The following is a 20,585-nucleotide window of genomic DNA, read 5'->3' as shown; positions in this document are numbered from 1 at the left end:
CACAGTTGCAACATAAATTTGGACTTAATAAATCACAAAGTTATAGATGGTTGCAACTGAAGCAGGCCATTCAGGAAGGGTTCCCTGAATGGAAAAATTTAAATAACCAGTATAGTTTGGAATTCTTATGTTTTCAGGTGGACTTCCTGGGACACCAGGCCTCACAGTGATATAAATTGTTAGCTGGATTTATAAATAAGAAACCAAAAACTGGTCTTAGGGATATTTGGAGTATTGAGATTAAGCACCAAATTACTGCATCTCAATAGCCACAAATCTGGACTTGGAGGTTGAGATGCACAATGTCAGCATCTATGAAACAAACTTGTTTTTTTTCTGTTACATAGAGCATTATGGACCCCTGTTCAGTTACAAAAGTTAGATAGCTCTAAGTCTAATAAATGTTGGCATTGTAATCTCGAAGCAGGGACTTTAGATCATTTATTGTTCTACTGTCCATTTATTTTGGCTTTTTGGAAATCAATATGGGGTCAAATAAATTGCTTATTAGAAAATCCAGTGGCATTATCCTATGATACTGTGCTTTTTGGCATGTCAATGAGAGCTAAAAGTCAAATATCATCTAAAAATAACAGGCTTTTATTAATAATGACAGGAGTTGCCATACAACAAATTACGAGCAATTAGAAGAATTGGATGAGGCTTAATTATAGTTTTTGGTGGAATTCATTGTGTCATGTATATAAAATGGAAAGAATATTAGCCATTCAGAAAGGGAATTTTAAGAAATTTCAGGAGATTTGGGATCCATTAGCAAAATACTGTAATGTTTAATTAATTTTTTTCCCTATGTCATGCACATCCAGGAGGGGGGAGGATGGGGGTCTGTTAGATTAATAAATTTAGATATATTGGGGTTCATTATAGAAATTTTATGTGATTGCATTGTGATTTTTCAGGAGAGAGGGGGGACTAATTCTGTAATGGATATTAATGGAATATTAAGTGTGTGTTATTGATGTATAAAATATGGTATTTATGGTTACACTTACTGTAAGTTTTGAAAATAATAAAGATTTAGAAAAAAAAAATAAAGTTTTATTTGGCTTAGCACCGGCTTACCTTGTTTCTCATTTTAGTTTTTTTATTTTTAAGAAAAATATCCGTCGATCTGGTTGTTTTTATTTTCCTTCAACAAATGCTTGGGATAGAACCCTAGCATTCCAAGTAGGATTAATGAATTCATGTTTGAATCTTCTTGTTTCTCCATTTCTTACTTACTATCAATTTCGAAAAGATCTTAAAACCTACTTATTTAAACAATATAATATACATTATTAATTTTCATATTATCATGTAGTTATAATGTACTTTTTATCTGTACTTATTTTAGTCAATATTATGTTATCCTTATTCATTAGTTTTAATGCTTGTATTAGTTACTCTGATTTTATTATGTATGATGTTATTATTATGTTGTATACTGAGTACCTGATTGTGTAAACCACTATGAACTGCTGGTTAGGCAGTATATAAAAATAAATTATTATTATTATTAAAATCAGAATTTTTAAGAAGTAGTAGCTAGGGAATACTCTTAAAGGTCTCATCAGCTATTAGGAGAACTAATAAGATTAAGTTATAACAGTAACTTACAACTGGTGACTCAAGTGAAAAGCATGGCCTAGTACCATTTTGCCAGCTTGTGTTGGTTATGGTATATTCATGGTTTGTTAGGTCCAAATAACCTAATGGCAGTAGTTCAAAATTTTATTATTACAATATTAAACTACTGCAATAGTCCTTACTCCGGAAATATCTGAAGTTGGTTCAGAATACAGTCATGATGCCATTAACTGGTACATGTACAACCCGTCATGTTACACTGGATATCTGTTGAGCAGCAAGTCCAGTTTAAGATCTTGTGTTTGATCTTTAAGGCCTTGAAGAATGAGGATGGATCATCTTGCAAAACATTTTATAACTTTATGTGCCCAGTAGAATATTATGTTCTTTTTAGTAACTGCTATTAAATGTGCCAGAAATAAGCTTTTACTTACTGTGCATCCAAATTGTGAAACTCTTTGCCATTACAACTGTAGCATGAACAGCTTTATCCAACTTTGTTAGAAATTGAAAACTTGTTTGCTATGGCTTATGGTTAAGAAGAGGAGTGGCTGGGAGTAGATGAGTTGGATGACTGATTTGATCAAGAAGTTGTGGGAAAAGTTACTTTTTAGTAGGATATTATAAATGAAGAAGGCAATATTCAGCTTATGGCAGTTAGCTTTTTTTAAAAAAACAAAAAACATCACTGACCACTGCATGCTGAATTAGTTCTATATATTCAGTGTTGAGATTAATCTGGCTACCTGCACTGAATATCTAAGGTCTTTGAGGGCACCGGATATGATCTAGGACTGGTTGATTCAGTGCTGGTGCCGGGATAACAAACTGGACAGTCAGTAGAACATTAAATGCGATCCTATTATCCAAGCATCATCCCTGGATATCAGTGGTGCTTAGATAACTTCTTGATCTGCCACAAATCTGCCCCTAAACTTCCCCAACACTAACCAGATTGTGACACAGTAGTCAATGCCGATATTTAGTGGCAGCCTGAGCTACACAGTTATGTTTAACCAGAGAGAAGCCTCTTCAGCCCAATTAAATAGCACTGAATTTCAATCCCCCAATTTTTATTCTAGGAATGAAATCTTAATGCTTGTTTATGCGTGCTTGAGATCAAAGAAGCATAATTGGTTCTCCTTATCTAAGAGGGGAACGATAGTGTTTAGTCAGTAACTTCAATAAGTGCCCCCACAGCCTGGTGCCATCAAGAAGGTTGTAGCATATAGGAGGATGGGGCAAAACATGGAAAAAAGGACTATATTGTAATAATGGGCTACATTATCACTGTTGCAGGAAAAAGACTCCTTGGTGAGATATTTAGACAATATGTTTCTAGGCATTTAAACTAAAAGGTGGGGAGAATGTAAAGATGGCTGCCTGGGCTTTGCAATCCCCAGTTATGTCTCTAGCTGAATATATAGTTCAAATCTGATACATTCTAATGACAAAATAAAAATAAAATTATTTTTTTTACCTTTATTTACCTTTCTGCCCATTTTGTTCATGTTTATCCCAGTTTCTGCTTTCTTCTGTCTTTTCTTAATTTTCTTTCCAAGGTCTTCAGTCTATCTGCCACTTCTGTCCCTTCCTGTCTTCTACCTATTACTCCAATATCCAGAACCTCCTTTTTCTTTTTACTGCATCCACCCCGTGTGTAGCATCTCCCACCTGTCTTCCTACTCAGTCAAGTCTTCTTTTTTCCTTCTCCCTACAACCTCCAAGTCCAACATCTGCCCCCCTCTCTTCTGCCTCCCCTTTGCTTCTGGTTTTTTCCTCTCTCTATCTTCAATCTGCTAATATTTTGAGTCCTCCCACCTTTGATCTAGGTCTTTCTGTCTCTCTCACTCTCTTTGTCTTCCCCCTCCCCAGGGCCTGGCATCCCTTTCTCCTCGGTTCAGGGTGTTTCTCCTCTCTACCCGCTCTAGTCCAGCATTTGCCCTGTCTTCCCCCTCCCTTTTGGTTCAAGTCTGCTTTCCTACCACTCCTCAAGATCCCTTTCTGTCCCCGCCCCCAGTGTCCAGATCAAGCATCTCAATGAGTTTTCCATTTGGTGGCATTTCATTTGGTGCCAGTGCATTGTAGGTACACACAACTACAAGAAACCCCTTTTTATGCCCATCTGCCTACTGCTGCAGTAAGCCTTACTGCTTGAAATGTCATGCGGAAAATCATTTTTTTACCACAGCATGTGCAGTGCGCCTGCAGTATTGTTTGCCGCAGGGCAATATACTACTGTGCCTTAGTAAAAGGGTCCCTATGTTTACTCAGCTTCAAATCAATCTGGAGTGTTCTGTAAAAAAATGGCTCCCTGTATAGGTACAAATTCAGTTTAAATGGGCCCACATTCTTTTTAAATTGTTTGAAGGAGTTGGCCCTCAGTATACAGTATGCTTTGAATCTTCTCTTATCCTATTAAAGCTAAGACTTCCAGATAACATTCAGTGCCTGTTCTTCATTTTCCCTACCAAAGGGTATATGGTATCTTAGGATCTTAAAAAATTCCTTTGAGTTTCAAGATGTTCAAAGCTGGAATTCTCTTCCAATAGATATTAGATTTTCAAATTCATGTTTTATTATCTAATCTAATCTAATCCTTAGGTTTGTATACCGCATCATCTCCATGTTCGTAGAGCTCGGCGCGGTTTACAGTAGATGAAATAGGAAGGAACTACAACAAAGGATTAGAGGTAAAAGTGTGAATAATATTTAAAGAACTTGGGATGCCAGATATAAGAGTTTTTGATACCAAAGTTGGAGAGAGGCTTACATTTTTGAGAAAAGCCAGGTTTTCAGATGTTTGCGGAAAACTTGGAGAGAGCTCAAGTTCCGAAGAGGGGAGGTAAGGTTGTTCCAGAGCTCAGTGATTTTGAAGGGGAGGGAGGTCCCTAGCTTTCCTGTGTGGGAAATGCCTTTTAGCGAGGGGAAGGATAGTTTTAATTTGTGGGAGGGTCTGATGGTATTAGGGTTTGAGGAATTCCAAGAAAGAGGGATAAAGGGAGGGAGAATTCCGTGTAGGATTTTGAAAGCTAAACAGGCGCATTTATAGTGGACCCTGGTGATTATCGGAAGTCAGTGAAGCTTGGCCAGGAGCAGGGAGACATGGTCAAATTTACTTTTAGCGAAGATGAGCTTGGCTGCGGCATTCTGAATCCGCTGAAGTCTGTGGAGGTTTTTCTTAGTTAGGCTTAAGTAGATAGAGTTGCAATAGTCCAATCTGGAAAGGATGATGGATTGGACAAGGAGGGTAAAATGTTTTTGATGGAAGCAAGATCTAACTTTCCTCAGCATGTGAAGGTTGAAAAAGCATTTTTTTTACCAAGGATTGGAGGTGGTCATTGAAGGAGAATGTGGAATCAATGATGACGTCCAAGACATTGCTCGAGAACTCAAGCTGCAGAGAGGAGCCAGAGGGTAGTGGGATGGAGGTGGGTAGTTGGTCTAGTTTTGAGCCGAGCCAAAGAAGTCTTGTTTTGGACTCATTCAATTTCATTTGCACAGTGTGGGCCCAGGATTTTAGGTTCATTATACAAGAGGATATGTTCTTAGACAGGTTGGTGAGGTTCAAATCGGTCTCGAGGAGGACGAGGATTTCTTCGTCATAAGTGTAAATTGTTTCAAGGGGGGATAGGTGGAGGAGTTTTAGGGAGGACATATAGGATAGGAGATAGGGGAGAGCCTTGCGGGACTCCACAATTCGATTTCCAGGGGGAGGATGAGGTGCCATTCATGTTGACAATGTAAGAACGAGAGCGGAGGAATTTAGAGAACTAGTCTAGAACTGTGGAGTTGATGCCTATCTCAGAGAGTTGGTAAACAAGAATATCATGGTGGACAACGTCGAAAGCAGCGGAAAGGTCAAATTGTAGGAGGACGGCGAACTTGTTTCAAAAGTGAAGCTGTTGAACCTTTGAGATCAGAGAGGACAGTAGGGATTCGGTGCTGAAGTTAGGGCGAAAGCCATATTGATGGGGTAGAAGAATAGAGAATCTCTCTAAGTATGATGAGAGTTGGGTAGAAATGATGGACTCTAGCATCTTGGTTAGGAGAGGGATATTTGCAATTGGGCAATAGCTGGATGGTATGGAAGGGTCAAGGTCAGATTTTTTCAGTAGTGGGGTCAAGGCAATATGACCCATCTCTGTTTTCTTTTAAGATGATCACTGAAAACTTACCTAGTTCAGAAATATCTTGGTTAATATCCTTGTGTATTTGATATTTTCAATCAAATGCACAGGGCCTTACCTCCACTGCTTCCCAGCCCCTACTCCTTCACCTGACGGTGCATAGCATTGATGTTGCAGCCTGCCACCACCGGGGCCGTCGCAACGGGTGGGGCCTTACCTCTGCGGCTTCTCCACTCCTACTCCTTCACCTGATGGTGCATAGCATTGAAGTTGCAGCCTGCCACCCACTGGAGCCCTCGCGATGGGCGGGGACTTACCTCCACTGCTTCCCTGCCCCTATTCCTTCACCGTGAGAAGGTAGGAGTAATTTGCATAGCGTTTCAGGCTGCACGCCAACCCTCTTCCCTGCCCCTACTTCACCGTGAGCAGGGAGGGGTAATTTGCATAGTGTTCCAGGCTGCGCACCACAAACGCTATGCAAATACCCCTCCCTGCTTATGGTGAAGGAATAGGAGCAGGGAAGAGGGTTGTCACGTGGCCTGGAACACTATGCAAATTACCCCTACCTTCTCACAGTGAAGGAGTAGGGGCAGGGAAGAGGAATGGTGTGCGGCTTTGATGCTGGTAGAGGGATGAGCAGGGTGATCTGTGGATGCAAGATGACAGCAGTGCTCCCCTAAATTAGCCAGGCAGAGCGCCCGGCTAAAACATAAGGAGAACATTGTGGCCCTGCGTGGACCGGCAGGAATTTTCTGCGGACCGGCACCGGTCCGTGTACCGGCGGTTGAAGAACACTGGTCTATACTACATGTGGTTAGTTATATTGAAAAATAGAGTGGGTGATTTCATAATTTGTATTGTATCTTACAAATGACAAAATGGTTTAGATAGGCTTCAACTGCAACGCTAGTAGTAGGAACCTAAGGAAAGTGTCAGGTGGATTTCTACAGTCTATGTCCCAGAAATAGCAAACAAAAACAATGATCAAGGATTTTAAATCAAGTTCATTGTTGGTTTAATCATGAATTGATAATGAGAGTGATTGTTGGGCAGACTGGATGGACAGTTCAGGACTCCATCTGCCATCATTTAGTATGTTACTATGAGTTTATCTTGAACTTTTCTCAAAGGAATCTGGTCAAATCTCTTAGGACAAAGCTAGGTTTTTTTTTTAATATATAAATCTTTATTCATTTTTAAAACTTACAATAAGGCCCTGATTCTTCAAAGTGCTGTCTCGATTTTAGGCAGCTGTAGGCGTCCTACAGCTGTCTAATCAGCCAATCGGGATGCACGTTTTTTTTTTTTTTAAATGCTCCCCAGGCAGGCCTGAAGGCACCTCCGGGAGCCTAGGGAGATCCGCAAGATGCCTAAGCTCGTCTAAGGGCCTTAGGCGAACCTAGGCGGCCCTACGCGTCTCCCTAGTAGAGGAGAAGCTTAAAATGTAGGCCAGCAAAATGCTGGTCTATATTGTAAGTAGACGTGGCCGCTATACTTATCGCAGCAAGGGATCTCTCTGCCGCTATAAGTATAGCGGGCCGCGGCCTGTCCGATCGCTGGCAGGAGGGTGCCCAATCCCTCCTGCCCGAAGAAGCACCTCCCCCCCCGACACTACCGACCGCCCCCCCCCCCGACAATATCGATCGCTGGCAGGAGGGTGCCCAATCCCTCCTGCCCGAAGACGCACCCCCCCGGCGCTAACAACCCCCAAACCTCCACTCCACCAAACCTGTTCTTACGGCCAGATGGGTCTTGCACGTCCAGCCGGCAGGCACAACTCGTCGAAATGAGGTGGGCCCGCCCCTTCCCGGCCCATCCCACCGAAGCCTAAGGCCTGATTGGCCCAGGCTCTAGAAGCCTGGACCAATCAGGCCTTAGGCATAGCGGGTCCGCCCATCCCCACTAAGTCTAAGATCTGATTGGCCAATCAGGCCTTAGATTAAGTGGGGATGGGCGGACCCGCTATGCCTAAGGCCTGATTGGTCCAGGCTTCTAGAGCCTGGGCCAATCAGGCCTTAGGCTTCGGCGGGATGGGCCGGGAAGGGGCGGGCCCGCCTCATTTCGACGAGGCGTGCCTGCCGGCTGGACGTGCAACACCCATCTGGCCATAAGAACAGGTTTGGTGGAGTGGAGGTTTGGGGGTTGTTAGCGCCGGGGGGGGTGCGTCTTTGGGCAGGAGGGATTGGGCAACCTCCTGCCAGCAATTGATATTATCGGGGGGGGGGAGATCGGTAATGTCGGGGGGGGCGGTCGGTAGTGTCGGGGGGGGCGGTCGGTAGTGTCAAGGGGGGGGCATCTTCTGGCAGGAGGATTTGGGCACCCTCCTGCCAGCGATCGGTCAGGAGGCCGCGGCCCGCTATACTTATAGCGGCAGAGAGATCCCTTGCCGCGATAAGTGTAGCGGACCGTGTCTAATCTAACCCGATTCTCTAACCAGCGTCTGTAACATGGACACCTGTTACAGAATCGGGGTTTAGTTTAGGCCGATTCTGAATAGGACGCCTCTCCCGGGCGTCCTATACAGAATCAGGGCCTAGGTGTCTTGCGGGCCTCGCCTTCAATATAGGCGGCCTGCCTGGGGAGCATTTTTTTTAAAAAATGTGCATCCCGATTGGCTAATTAGACAGCTGTAGGACGCCTACAGCTGCCTAAAATCGGGACGCACTTTTGGAGAATCAGGGCTTAAGTGTCTCAGCAAATAAAAACATTTTAACTTAGATACAACACTTAATATTCTGCAATAATCCCTTTTAAAAAGTTTATCACCCTCCCTTCCCAACTTTCCATATCAAAAATATAACATATATATCATATAATAAGCTAGTTTTTAATCTTCAAAGCTTTCATTGGCTTTGAGTTCTGGAACTTACTCAATAACCCTCCTTCATAAGACACTCTCTCCTGCATACTGTTATATTTCTGGCTTAGAGAGAAAACAAGGATGGGATAGTCCAACGGGTTCTGAGAGAAATGTAGGTGATATCACGCTTTATTATCCTTAATATCCATTTGTCCTTTATCTTCAAAGGCAAGGACTTACTTAAAAGCTCTACACTACCTTCTACTAGAGGAGAAAACAGACTAGTTTCTATAAGGCTGGTTGTGTGATTTTACCTTAAGAAGATGAGGACAATAGACTGATTTTTGAGCTGTCTTTTTCCCTTCATGATCTGAAGTACCTGGTGCTATAATTATTGCTGTTTGTCTTCAGAATTAATGTTATCCCCATCTCTATTTCCACAGCGGATTATGTCTGATCCAGCTAGTATAGCACAGCACAAAATCATGTTTTTGATGTGTACATCCTAGCTTTCCAAAATCAGTACTTAGATATGAATGCAAAATATACACATCTAGGGACCATTTAACTAAGCTGCAGTAAGCACTAATGTGTTTACTGCAGGTTAAAATCCACTACATGGGATGCGTTAAGGTTAAGGTGTCTTGCAGTAGTTTTACATTCAGCACATGCTGCAACACGCTAAAAATACAGAAAATATTTTTTTAGCATTAAGGGCATGTTTTGGGGCAGTGAGCAGATGTTCCTAGAGCTAATTGGTTAGTGTAGCTCAGTAGCAGAGTGAGGGTGGGAGGTGCCTGGGGCAGTGGTGCCTCCCCCACTTCTTCTCCTCCCCCACTCCTTACTCACCCCTCCCACACACTCCTTCCCTTCCCGGTATCTCTTTAACTTCCCTGGTACGAGGAGAGCTGAGGCCGGCACAAGCAGCAGGTTGGAGAGCTGCTCATGCTGGAGAAGAGCTAGAGGTACGGGTTGGAAAGATAAAGCATGTGCGAGGTGAGAAGAAGCGGGGTGGGGGGGGCAGAGAGTGAGCAGTAGTGGCTCGTGGCCAGTAAGGGGTGATGTGTATGGGAAGATAATGGAATGGATATCAGAACATGATAGTGCAGTATTTTTGTAGAGTTTTTCTACACAAGTGCCTGTTTTTCGTGTGATTCTGGGTAACTCTAGTTAGATACAAGCATATGTGTTAGTTAAGGCCACGCCCAATAGAAGCGTACAAAAAACGGGTGAATAAAAATCTGAATATAAATGTGGCCAAGGCCAGAAAAACACACTACAGATTAATATAAGGGAAAGTATAATAATATTCTTTTTATGTACTTTGCTATTGGGCTAGATTATGAAGGAAACCAGGATATACAGGGACTCCATTTTGGGTTCTTGTATCTTTGGAATCCATTTTGTGTTCAGTTTTTTCCAAGTCTTTGTTTAGGCTTCCTAGCATCGTGGTGTTAATGGATACCAGATGTGCCTTAGGCTGGCTAGGAAGAAGTATCCTAAACTAAGATATAACATGCATTAAATATGAATGGCCGAGATATGAATGAAAATTATGAATGAAAGGGACCCCTGGAGTGATTGTGTAACTGTATTGAACAAAAGAATGGGTTTTGAAAAAACATATTATATATATTTGCAACCTAAAGAAATTCAAAGGGTATAACATCTGGAAATAATTAAGTCAGAAACTGCTGTTCCAGTCTCTAACATAGGAAGGCTTCTGTGTGAAGATCCATGAAATTTGAAACTGTCAGCTTAGGGAGAGCCCTCCTTTCCTCGAAGGCTGACAAATTTTCAGCACTGTTTGTAGGGTTTAGAACATTTCAGCAGCTTGCCTGACACACAGACAAATTGTCTGAAATAAGTTTTAAGAATGATAAAGGAATATTGGAAATGTTATAAAATGTTAATGTATATTCAGAAATGAATGTAAACAGAACAAAAGTAATTTTCTGAAACTTTTTTCTTTGTCTAACTTTTAAACACCTCCTTTGTTAATTTTGATTGGCTGTCAAACTGATGATGTCATACTGAGCCAAAGGTATATAATGGGAGTGTTTCAAAATATTGAACTGAGCTCGTTATCAGAAGGCCAGCATTTTGGCAACTATAACGATCTCCCGCTAACGTAACTGCTAATGCAATTATGCTTTATTCTTTTGGTTTCATGATTGAAGATAACCACAATAAAATTATTTTGGTAACTTTACGTTAGTGCCATTTTGCATTTTTTGTTGTTTTTCACACCTTGAGCTTCATGAGTGCGCGGGCGCGTCCAATGCCCATGCTCAAGAGGTGGCAGTGCCTGGGCTCCCATACTAATGGCTAAGTGCTCACTGGGAAATTAGCACATGGTCATTAACTGAGGAAATAGGAAATAAGGTCACATCAAAAGTGGCCTCTGCACATGGGAAAGCCCCATGTTATTGATACACAAGCCATGTTTTGGCACAACTTAGTAAAAGGGCCTCTTAAAGTCTATCCACATCCAAAATGTAAGCAGGCCTTCTAAAATGACCACCTAAATGATTTTCTACATATAAAGCTGATTTGTTGAAATCTTGGAGTTTAATATTGCACCCAGAAAAACTTGCTTGCTAATGAAATCAAGGATATTTTGATTCTTTCCAAGAGAGATTCTGGAGAGCTCCTTAATTTGCTTTGCTGGTTCTATAGAAAACAGAAACATGATGGCAGATAAAGGCCAAATGGCCGGTTGAGTCTGCCCATTTCCTCCTCTCCCTAAGAGATCCCACGTGCCTGAATTACGAGAGACCCAAAACATCTGCTCTTGGTTTCTAATCTTCCTGAGATTTAAGGGGACCTCACTTGACATTTTTCATTTCAACAACAAATAAAAGATGTCTTTTGGGTGCAAAGAACTCTCCTAAACAACAAAGGGGAAGGGTCTCAGAAAAATCATGTCGCTTTCTTTCTATCTGACTGTTCTGGAGAATATTCATTGAACTTGAAAGATGATGAATGGTTCTGTTCTTCAGTGATGGAGTTGGATATTCAGTGTCTAACAGGAAAGTGCAGCTGAATATCAGCACTACCACTGCAGTACCTTTCAGTTAGTGCCAGGGTGGACCAGGGTCAGAGAGAAGAAATATCTGGGCACTGCTGATATTCAGTGTCAATACCTGGGTAACTTTCCTGGCAAGTAGGACAACAACAACATTTTATTATCAGGCGCACACATATAAAGTTGTCCTAACTTGCCAAGACAGCTATCTGGGTATCGACACAAAATCGCATTAATTCACTGAACAAAATCACATTAATTCACTGAACAATCTCACCTTGTGCTATAAAATCTTTTCTCAACAATGGATAAAGGACAGGCTCCACACCATCCATTTCCTGTATAATAAGTGTCTTGCCAAAACGAACAGCCAGCTCAATAGCAGTAATAAAGTTTGTGTCCTATATAATTGAAACAAAACAATTTTGTTACCTAAATTAAGAAAAAGTACAGCTCATTAATAAATTAGATTAATGATCACACTAATTTTATAAAGTCTCTCTCTTTCTCTCTGTATATATACTTACACACACACACACGTGGAGGGACATAATAATAAAAAAACAACAACGTCTAAGTCCCCTTTTGGCTTAAGGTCCTAGGCATCCAAAGTAGGCAGCAGGGAAATGTCCATTCTCAAAAAAAAAACTGTCCAAAATGTGTTTTTTTTTCGAGAATGACCTACCTGTATGTCAGGAATTTAATCGCCCAGACCATCACTATGTCTATCTTTAAGCCCTATTCTCAAAAAAAAAAAAAAAATCGCCCAAGTTCCATACACCCAAAACAAGACAGTTTTTTGCCTAAAAGCATTATTCTATCATAAAAGCCGGTTAGAGAATCGTGGAACCGCCCCCTCTCCCCAGCAATGATCGTGGCAGGAAGGATGCCCAGTCCCTCCTGCCCGGCACTCGCCATGATCCCCCCGCCCCCGCAACAATCGCAGCAGGAGAGATGCCCAATCTCTCCTACCAACACCCACAAACTCACCCCCCACCACGGCAGTCTTCGCCGGCAGAAGGGTTGCCCAATCCCTCCTGCTGAAATCCCATGAACCCTCCCAAAATCTTCCCCGGCAGGAAGGATGTCCAATCCCTCCTGCTGCGATCACCTGCAAACCCCCCTCCCGAAATTTTCCCCGACAGGAGGGATGCCCAGTCCCTCCTTCTGTATCTCCCATGACCCCCCCCCTACAAGTATCACCTGTCTCTCCTGCACACTCCCCCCAAGTTTGCCCCTACCAGGACTCCCCTAACCCCACCAGGATCCCCCTTCCCCATCAGGACTCCCCCAACCTAGTATAGTTGGCCGGCCGGACCCTACCTGCCTCCAACTGGCAGCCCTGCCTTCGCTGGAATGGCGGGCCTGTCCTTTCCCAGTGCATTTTGGGATGCACCAGGGAGGGGCCTGATTGCCCAGATGCCTAAGGAACCTGGGCCAACCAGAATCTTAGGCCCCTCTCCCAGTGCATTCTGGGATGAACTGGGAGTTGCCTAAGATGCCGATTGGCCAGACCCCTACGCCAATCCTATGGGCGTGGCCTAAGGGATATAGCCAATTGGAATCTTAGCTTGTATTTTTTTAAAATTTATTTTATATTTAATATTTATATTATTTTTAAAATTTTATATTTTATATCTTATGCTTATATTCTATATTTATAGTTAGATTTTAGTTTGTTTTATATATCTTTTGAGAGAGGCTGTGTGGATAGTCATAGGGTGAATGTAATATGAGATTAGTTTAGGAGGACGCATTGTAACACCATGCCAACAGACCATATAATTAGCTTTGTTTTGTTAAAGCCCATGCTTTGTTTTTTTCTTTTTAATTCTTTATTCATTTTCGTATGTTACAACAAGTGTAGCAAATAAACTCATTTAAAACTTAAAGATACACACTCAACAAGGAAGGAGCAAGAGTTTTGGCAGGCAACATGAAGAAAGCAATAGAGAAGGCTTTAAACTGAAGGACAGGGGAAAGCCGACAGTCGACCACCGGTCGATGGCACGGACAACAGGATGCCCCGACGTAGGAACTAAGGACTACTACTCATACACAAGAGAGGTCGACCTCACAGCCAACAAAGGAGAACAAGCAGGAAGGGACAACTCAGACACAGGAGGGGATGACCACACAGCAAACATGGGAGATAACACAGGAGCAGTAAAGGATACCGTAAATGAAACTGTAAGGACAGCCAAGAGCAGAAGGTCCAAAAAGGTAACACGAAGGGAACTTAGATGTATGTATACAAATGCTAGAAGTCTAGGAAACAAAATGGGAGAACTAGAGACGATTGCAAGACATGAGAACATGGATATCATTGGCATAACAGAAACATGGTGGAATGAAGAAAACAAATGGGACACAGTACTACAGGGATACAAACTATATAGAAGGGATCGAGAAGGGCAGAAAGGTGGAGGTATTGCCCTATATGTTAAGGAAGGAATAGATTCTGTTGGAATGATTACAACAGACAGGAAAGAGAAGCTGGAGTCCCTCTGGATCAAAATTCCTGGTCACAATGGCGCAGATACAAAAATTGGCCTTTACTATCGTCCCCCAGGACAGGCGGAGGTCACTGACTCAGAAATGATGGAGGAAATCAAACAAGTATGCAAGACAGGCAATGTAGTTATATTGGGAGACTTCAATTTCCCAGGAATAGACTGGAAACTAGGAGCCTCCAACTGCGGCAAGGAGGCCAAGTTCCTGGAGGTGCTAGGGGATTGCTTCCTGGAGCAAATGGTAAAAGAGCCGACAAGAGGCGACGCCACCTTGGACTTGGTCCTAAATGGTCTCACCGGACCGATAACAGAAGTAGAAGTCATGGTTCCACTGGGAACGAGTGATCACAATGTAATCAACTTTAAACTTGACATCGGGAAAGGGAAACATTCCAAAACCTTAACCACCACCTTAAACTTTAAAAAGGGTAAATACGATTGCATGAGAGCCATGGTAACAAAACGACTCGAGAAGATGGTGGACAAACTTGAAACAGTAGACCAGGCATGGTGCCTATTGAAAAATACTATTGCAGAAGCACAAGATCTCTACATTCCGAGGATTTCCAAAGATCGGAGAACTAAAGGCAAAGGAGAACCAGCATGGCTTACCATACAGGTGAAGGAAGCCATAAAAGAAAAGAAGGACTCTTTCAAAAAATGGAAATGCACGAAGACAACCGAAGCCTGGAACAAACATAAAGATGAACAGAAGAAATGTCACAAGGCGGTGAGGGATGCAAAACAGGACTATGAGGAAAAAATAGCCCGGGAGGCCAAAAACTTCAAGCCCTTCTTTAGATACGTGAAAGGGAAAAAACCTGCAAAAGAGGCAGTGGGACCCTTGGACGACATGGGAAGAAAAGGGTACATCAAGGAAGATAAACAAATCGCAGACAAACTAAATTCCTTCTTTGCGTCTGTCTTTACGAAGGAGGACACCTCAACAATACCTGAAGTGGAGAAACTGTTTACAGGAGAAATAGAGGACAGCCTCACCACAGTTGAAGTGAACTTAGATCAGATATACTACCAGATCGACAAACTTAAAAGTGACAAATCCCCTGGACCGGATGAAATTCACCCGAGAGTCTTGAAGGAATTGAAGGTCGAAATCGGAGAGTTACTGCAAAAACTTGCAAACCTGTCAATCAGAACTGGTCAGATACCAGACGACTGGAGGAAAGCGAACGTCACGCCAATTTTCAAAAAAGGATCGAGAGGAGAACCGGGCAACTATAGACCTGTGAGTCTTACATCTGTCCCCGGCAAGATGATTGAATCACTGATCAAGGATAGCATAGTTCAGCACTTGGACACACATGACTTGATGAAACCCAGTCAACATGGATTCAGGAAAGGGAAATCGTGTTTGACGAATTTACTCCAATTCTTTGAGACCGTGAACGAGCAAATTGATAGTGGAAAGCCGGTGGACATAATATACTTGGACTTCCAGAAAGCATTTGACAAAGTTCCACACAAAAGACTTCTTAGGAAACTACAAAGCCATGGCATAGAGGGAGATATACAAAGATGGATAGGCAAATGGCTGGAAAACAGGAAGCAGAGAGTGGGCATAAATGGGAAGTTCTCCGACTGGGAGAAAGTGACTAGTGGTGTACCCCAAGGCTCGGTACTTGGGCCGATCCTTTTTAATATTTATATCAATGACCTGGAAAACGGAACATCCAGTGAGATCATCAAGTTTGCAGACGACACAAAACTCTGCCGGGCAATCAGATCGCAGGAGGACAGTGAGGAACTCCAGAGCGACTTGTGTCGGTTAGAAAAATGGGCGGAGAAATGGCAGATGAAGTTCAACGTGGAGAAATGCAAGGTAATGCATTTAGGCAGTAAAAATAAGGAATACGAGTACAGAATGTCAGGTGCAACTCTGGGAAAAAGTGAACAAGAAAGGGATCTGGGTGTACTGATAGATAGGACCCTGAAGCCGTCGGCACAATGCGCGGCAGCGGCAAATAAGGCAAATAGAATGTTGGGCATGATAAAGAAAGGAATCTCGAGTAGATCGGAGAAAGTTATAATGCCGCTTTATAGGGCAATGGTCAGACCCCACTTGGAATACTGCGTCCAACATTGGTCTCCCTACTTAAAGAAGGATATAAAACTGCTGGAGAGGGTGCAGAGACGAGCAACTAAACTAGTGAAGGGTATGGAGAAACTGGAATATGAGGATCGACTTAAAACACTGGGATTGTTCTCCCTTGAGAAAAGGAGACTGCGTGGGGATATGATCGAAACCTTCAAAATACTGAAAGGAATCGACAAATTAGAGCAGAAAAAACTATTTACATTGTCCAATTTGACACGGACAAGAGGACATGAAATGAAGCTAAGGGGGGGCAAGTTCAGGACTAATATCAGGAAGTTCTGCTTCACACAGAGAGTGGTTGACATCTGGAATACTCTCCCAGGGGAGATTATTGCGGAATCGACAGTCCTAGGCTTCAAAAGCAAACTAGATGCATATCTCCTTGAGAGAGGCATATAAAGATATGGTTGGCTATAAAATAAGCCAGGTGTATACCTAGCAGGGCCTCCGCGTGTGCGGATCGCCGGACTTGATGGACCGAAGGTCTGATCCGGAGATGGCGCTTCTTATGTTCTTATGTTCTTATGATTAACTCTCAAATAAGCATCAAATTTAACATTTCATTACAAATTAAAATTCTATAATATTTTAAATATTATGAAAGAAATCTAACATTTATATCATTCTTATTGAATCTAATAATCCCTCCCCCTCCCTCCCTATTCAATAAATCATAAAATCATCCTTACTGTGAAATTATTGAAATACTCATGTATTATATAATAACAACAAGTAAAACCCACCCTTTTCCCCCCTAATCAAATACCTTAACATGGGAAAAGTTAATCATTCATTACAAAAATCTGTTAACGGTCCCCAGACTTTTTGAAATTTACTAATATAACCTTTTTGCGTTGCTATTGTGAGCTCCATTTTGTATATATGACACACAGAATTACACCAAAAATTATAATTTAACCTGTCATATGTTTTTCCAATTGTATGTTATTTGTTGTATTGCTATTCCAGTTAAAATAAACAAAAGCTTGTTGTTATCTGACGAGATTTGACTTCTTGCTCTCATAGTTGTTCCAAAAGCCCATGCTTTGTGACACCATTGAAAAATCTTTGTTTTATAAATCTTTATTCATTTTCTTATGTTACAGAGATATGGAGTTAGGGCAAGAGAGAGAGGGGGTTGTCATACAGCATGTGGGAAATGTCAATGGTGCCCCTTGACTATTCAAGGAGACATATGGAAAGTCCCAGGGAGACAGAGGACACTTAGGGTAAGATCTGATACAGATTGTAACTCACAAGACGTGATTTATGCAATAGTTTGTCCCTGCGATCTTGTTTATATAGGTCGCACCAATAGGAAAATCAAGGTGAGACTGACTGAACATAAATCACGTATAAACAATGAGATAGCGCAGGCTCCGTTGGTAGATCATTGGTGTAAACGCAAACATGCGAGTGGTGATATAAGATGGCGTGTTATTGATGTTATTACGGGTATGGAGGGTGGGAAAGATCAAATAAAACTCAATGAAATGGAACAACGTTATATTTTTGAACTTGACACTGTAGAGCCACGGGGATTAAACAGCGAAGTAGAATGGGGGACATTGATAGGTTAAAATTCGGGTGGACGTCATCAGGAAGGCAGGGCTAGGATATGATTGGACGGGATATTTAAATGGCGCCGGGAGACGCCGCCGTCACCACACATAAAATAAAATAGGAGTCGGATGTCAGCGGCAGCCCCGGTGAGTTCTTTTTATAAACAAATTTATAAGTAAATGTAGAGTATATATTTTTTAAGTTAGGTGGGGAGAGGCTCAGTTATATATGGTTATCTTAGCTTTCTTCCTTTATCTCATAGGGAGACCCTTGAAACAGCACTTTTGTAGTGCGAAACATGTCGGGTCTGACTCCCAAGGTGGCTGAGATAAGTAAATATTTATACTTTTATAAAGTTTAGCATTTGCACTAAAAAGTTTCTTTTTGAAGACATTTTGCAATATTTGTGACACACGGTTAAAAAATTGACTAAAAAATGGACAGCCAATGATGAGGCACCACACAACCTTCCCGCGGTAACAAAACTATTACAGCAGTGGAGTGGTGGGGCTGAGGCGTCCTAAAAAAATCATATAGTGAATAGAACGTTTTGGATCCAGGTGATATTTTCGGGGAAATGTGTTGATTTCATACTGGACAAAAATCTTACACATAGTAATATAGCCAGTGATAACAGGCTACATTCAATTCAGACACCCAACTATGGGTCATTATTAATAGCAGGTAGGAACGCCATTAGATTCACTAACCAACTAACCAGGATTTTCAGTACCCAGTCAGTCTTAAAAATTTTCCAAAATGGACTTTACTACTATTGTTAACACGACCAAAAAATGGGTAATTACAGTGAACCCTCGATTTTCTGGACCTCGGTTATCCGGACTTCAGATTTAACAGACCACATGTTCATCACCATGCACTTCCGGGAATGAAGACCAGGCGTGCACACTGTCTCTCAAACAGCCGTTTCCGTTTCCAGCAGCAAAATTAAGCCAAAGCACAGTCATGGATAAAAAACGAAAACGCACAAACTTGAGTATAAAACAAAAGTTGGATCTCATGGAGAAAGTAGAATCGGTTGTATCTGTGGTGCGAGTTTGTGAGGAATATGGTGCCAAGCAAAAGAAGAGCTGAAAAAATTGCTTTGTCCAACGATGTGGATTCTAATACTTGGTCAAGAAAAACTATTAAAATGGCACAAGAATCTTCACTGGAAAAGGCTGTAATAAAGTGGTACGTTCAGCAACGTTCTTGTGGTGTAAATGTGCGGGGAGTGGAATTACAATCTGCAGCAAAGACATTAGCTAAACACATGAACATTGATATAAAAATTAGTGATGGGTGGTTGTAGAGATTTCGCAAGAGACATGGAATCATGAACAAATGGACTTACGGCGAAGCGTTGAGTGTGCCAACAGAAGAGATCGAACTGTTTTGTAAGAAATTATCTAAATTTACTGAAGAGAAAAATTTATTGAAATGTCAGCTTTTTTTTTTAAATTCTTTATTCATTTTTCAATCTTACAAGTGTATAAATAATTAAACATTTGAAATTAAATACATCACTTGACTATCTTTCTTTTATAACATTAATAAATAAAGTTTACTCCCTTCCCTCCCACCCTTCTCTTAACTAATTCAGTCAAATATGTCATATAAATATTCTTTTTTTGTTGATCTAAACAATTAATAAAATTTAGAACCCCCACCCATCCCCACAGCTTTATAATGCAGATAAAACTGGTTTGTTCTGGCGTTCATTGCCAACCGCAATACAGGGAACATAAGAACTGCCGCTGCTGGGTCAGACCAGTGGTCCATCATGCCCAGCAGTCCGCTCACGCGGCGGCCCTCTGGCCAAAGACCAGAGCCCCAACTGAGACCAGCCCTACCAGCGCACGTTCTTGTTCAGCAGGATCTTGTCTAACCCTGTCTTGAAATCAGCGAATTTGATTTTTTATAATTTGTTTATTGTGTCTATTTGCATCTATTTAGCATCCTTTTGGGGATCATTCAGATCTTCCGGACACTCACATATAACAGACCCCCCTCCCCCCACCCCGAGTAGTCTGTTAAATCGAGGGTTTACTGTACTTTCAATTCTTCAAATACTTCCAAGATATTCCTAAGTTCAAACATTCAAATTCTTTTTTTGCTATACCAGTGCATTTTTGTCTACAAATCAATCACCACAAATCATACAAATATTCTGCTAGAATATATTTTAGAAATTGTGTTGAAGTTGATTTGATGTTGGACACTATGCACAGAAAATAATAATATTGTCAAAATAACACAACACAAAATTAAATTTCAGAAGCTTTACATACCTGCTGATTAATTACTTCTAAACGTAATTCCTTTAAATGTGTCTTCAGCCATTCTGTAGCTTGTGAAGATGGATCAATCAAAAACGGACAAACCTGACTCTGAAAAAAAAAAAAAAGAAAACATACAACATTAAAACAGATGGTTTTCTTCATCTTATTAAAAATATTTTGAACATCTTTATTTTTGCTTCCATAAAAAGTTAGAATATAAGAATCCTTCAGTCTGTGGATTTGATATATATGCTTATATACAATTTATTCATTATATATAAATGTTAATGAGAAAATCTCTTGCAATTAGGGTGAACACTAAGATAAGGGAATTCTTTGAAGAGGATGTTCTTTGAAGGCCATCTGGGACGCTCTTACACAAAGCATTGTCGTCTTTTTTATTTTTATTCATTTTTCATATAACAAGTGTATCATAAAAATTCATACAATTGCATTAAGTATACACTTGATATTTCCATAACTTACTGTAAGTACAACATATCATTATATAGTCCTTACTATAATTTTAGACATCATATAATATTTAATAAATATATCAACTATTA

At 41.3% G+C, this 20,585-nt stretch overlaps 1 protein-coding gene across 3 annotated transcripts in view; it reads right to left on the bottom strand.

Annotated features, from left to right (window-relative positions):
• Window positions 1-20,585, bottom strand: part of DYNC2H1 (dynein cytoplasmic 2 heavy chain 1) — a 499,560-nt gene that overhangs the window by 152,873 nt on the left and 326,102 nt on the right. For all 3 annotated transcript variants that reach the window (XM_033947955.1, XM_033947953.1, XM_033947954.1), the window contains 2 exons: window positions 20,029-20,127; window positions 11,823-11,946 (listed from right to left, as the gene is read on the bottom strand). In XM_033947955.1, coding sequence (XP_033803846.1) covers window positions 11,823-11,946; window positions 20,029-20,127 — 223 coding nt within the window. The remainder of the gene's footprint in view (window positions 1-11,822; window positions 11,947-20,028; window positions 20,128-20,585) is intronic.

The sequence above is a fragment of the Geotrypetes seraphini genome, chromosome 6, assembly GCF_902459505.1.
Source record: "Geotrypetes seraphini chromosome 6, aGeoSer1.1, whole genome shotgun sequence".
NCBI lineage: Eukaryota > Metazoa > Chordata > Amphibia > Gymnophiona > Dermophiidae > Geotrypetes > Geotrypetes seraphini.
Note: the sequence above shows the minus strand (reverse complement) of the source record. Positions and strands in the feature narration are given on the sequence as shown.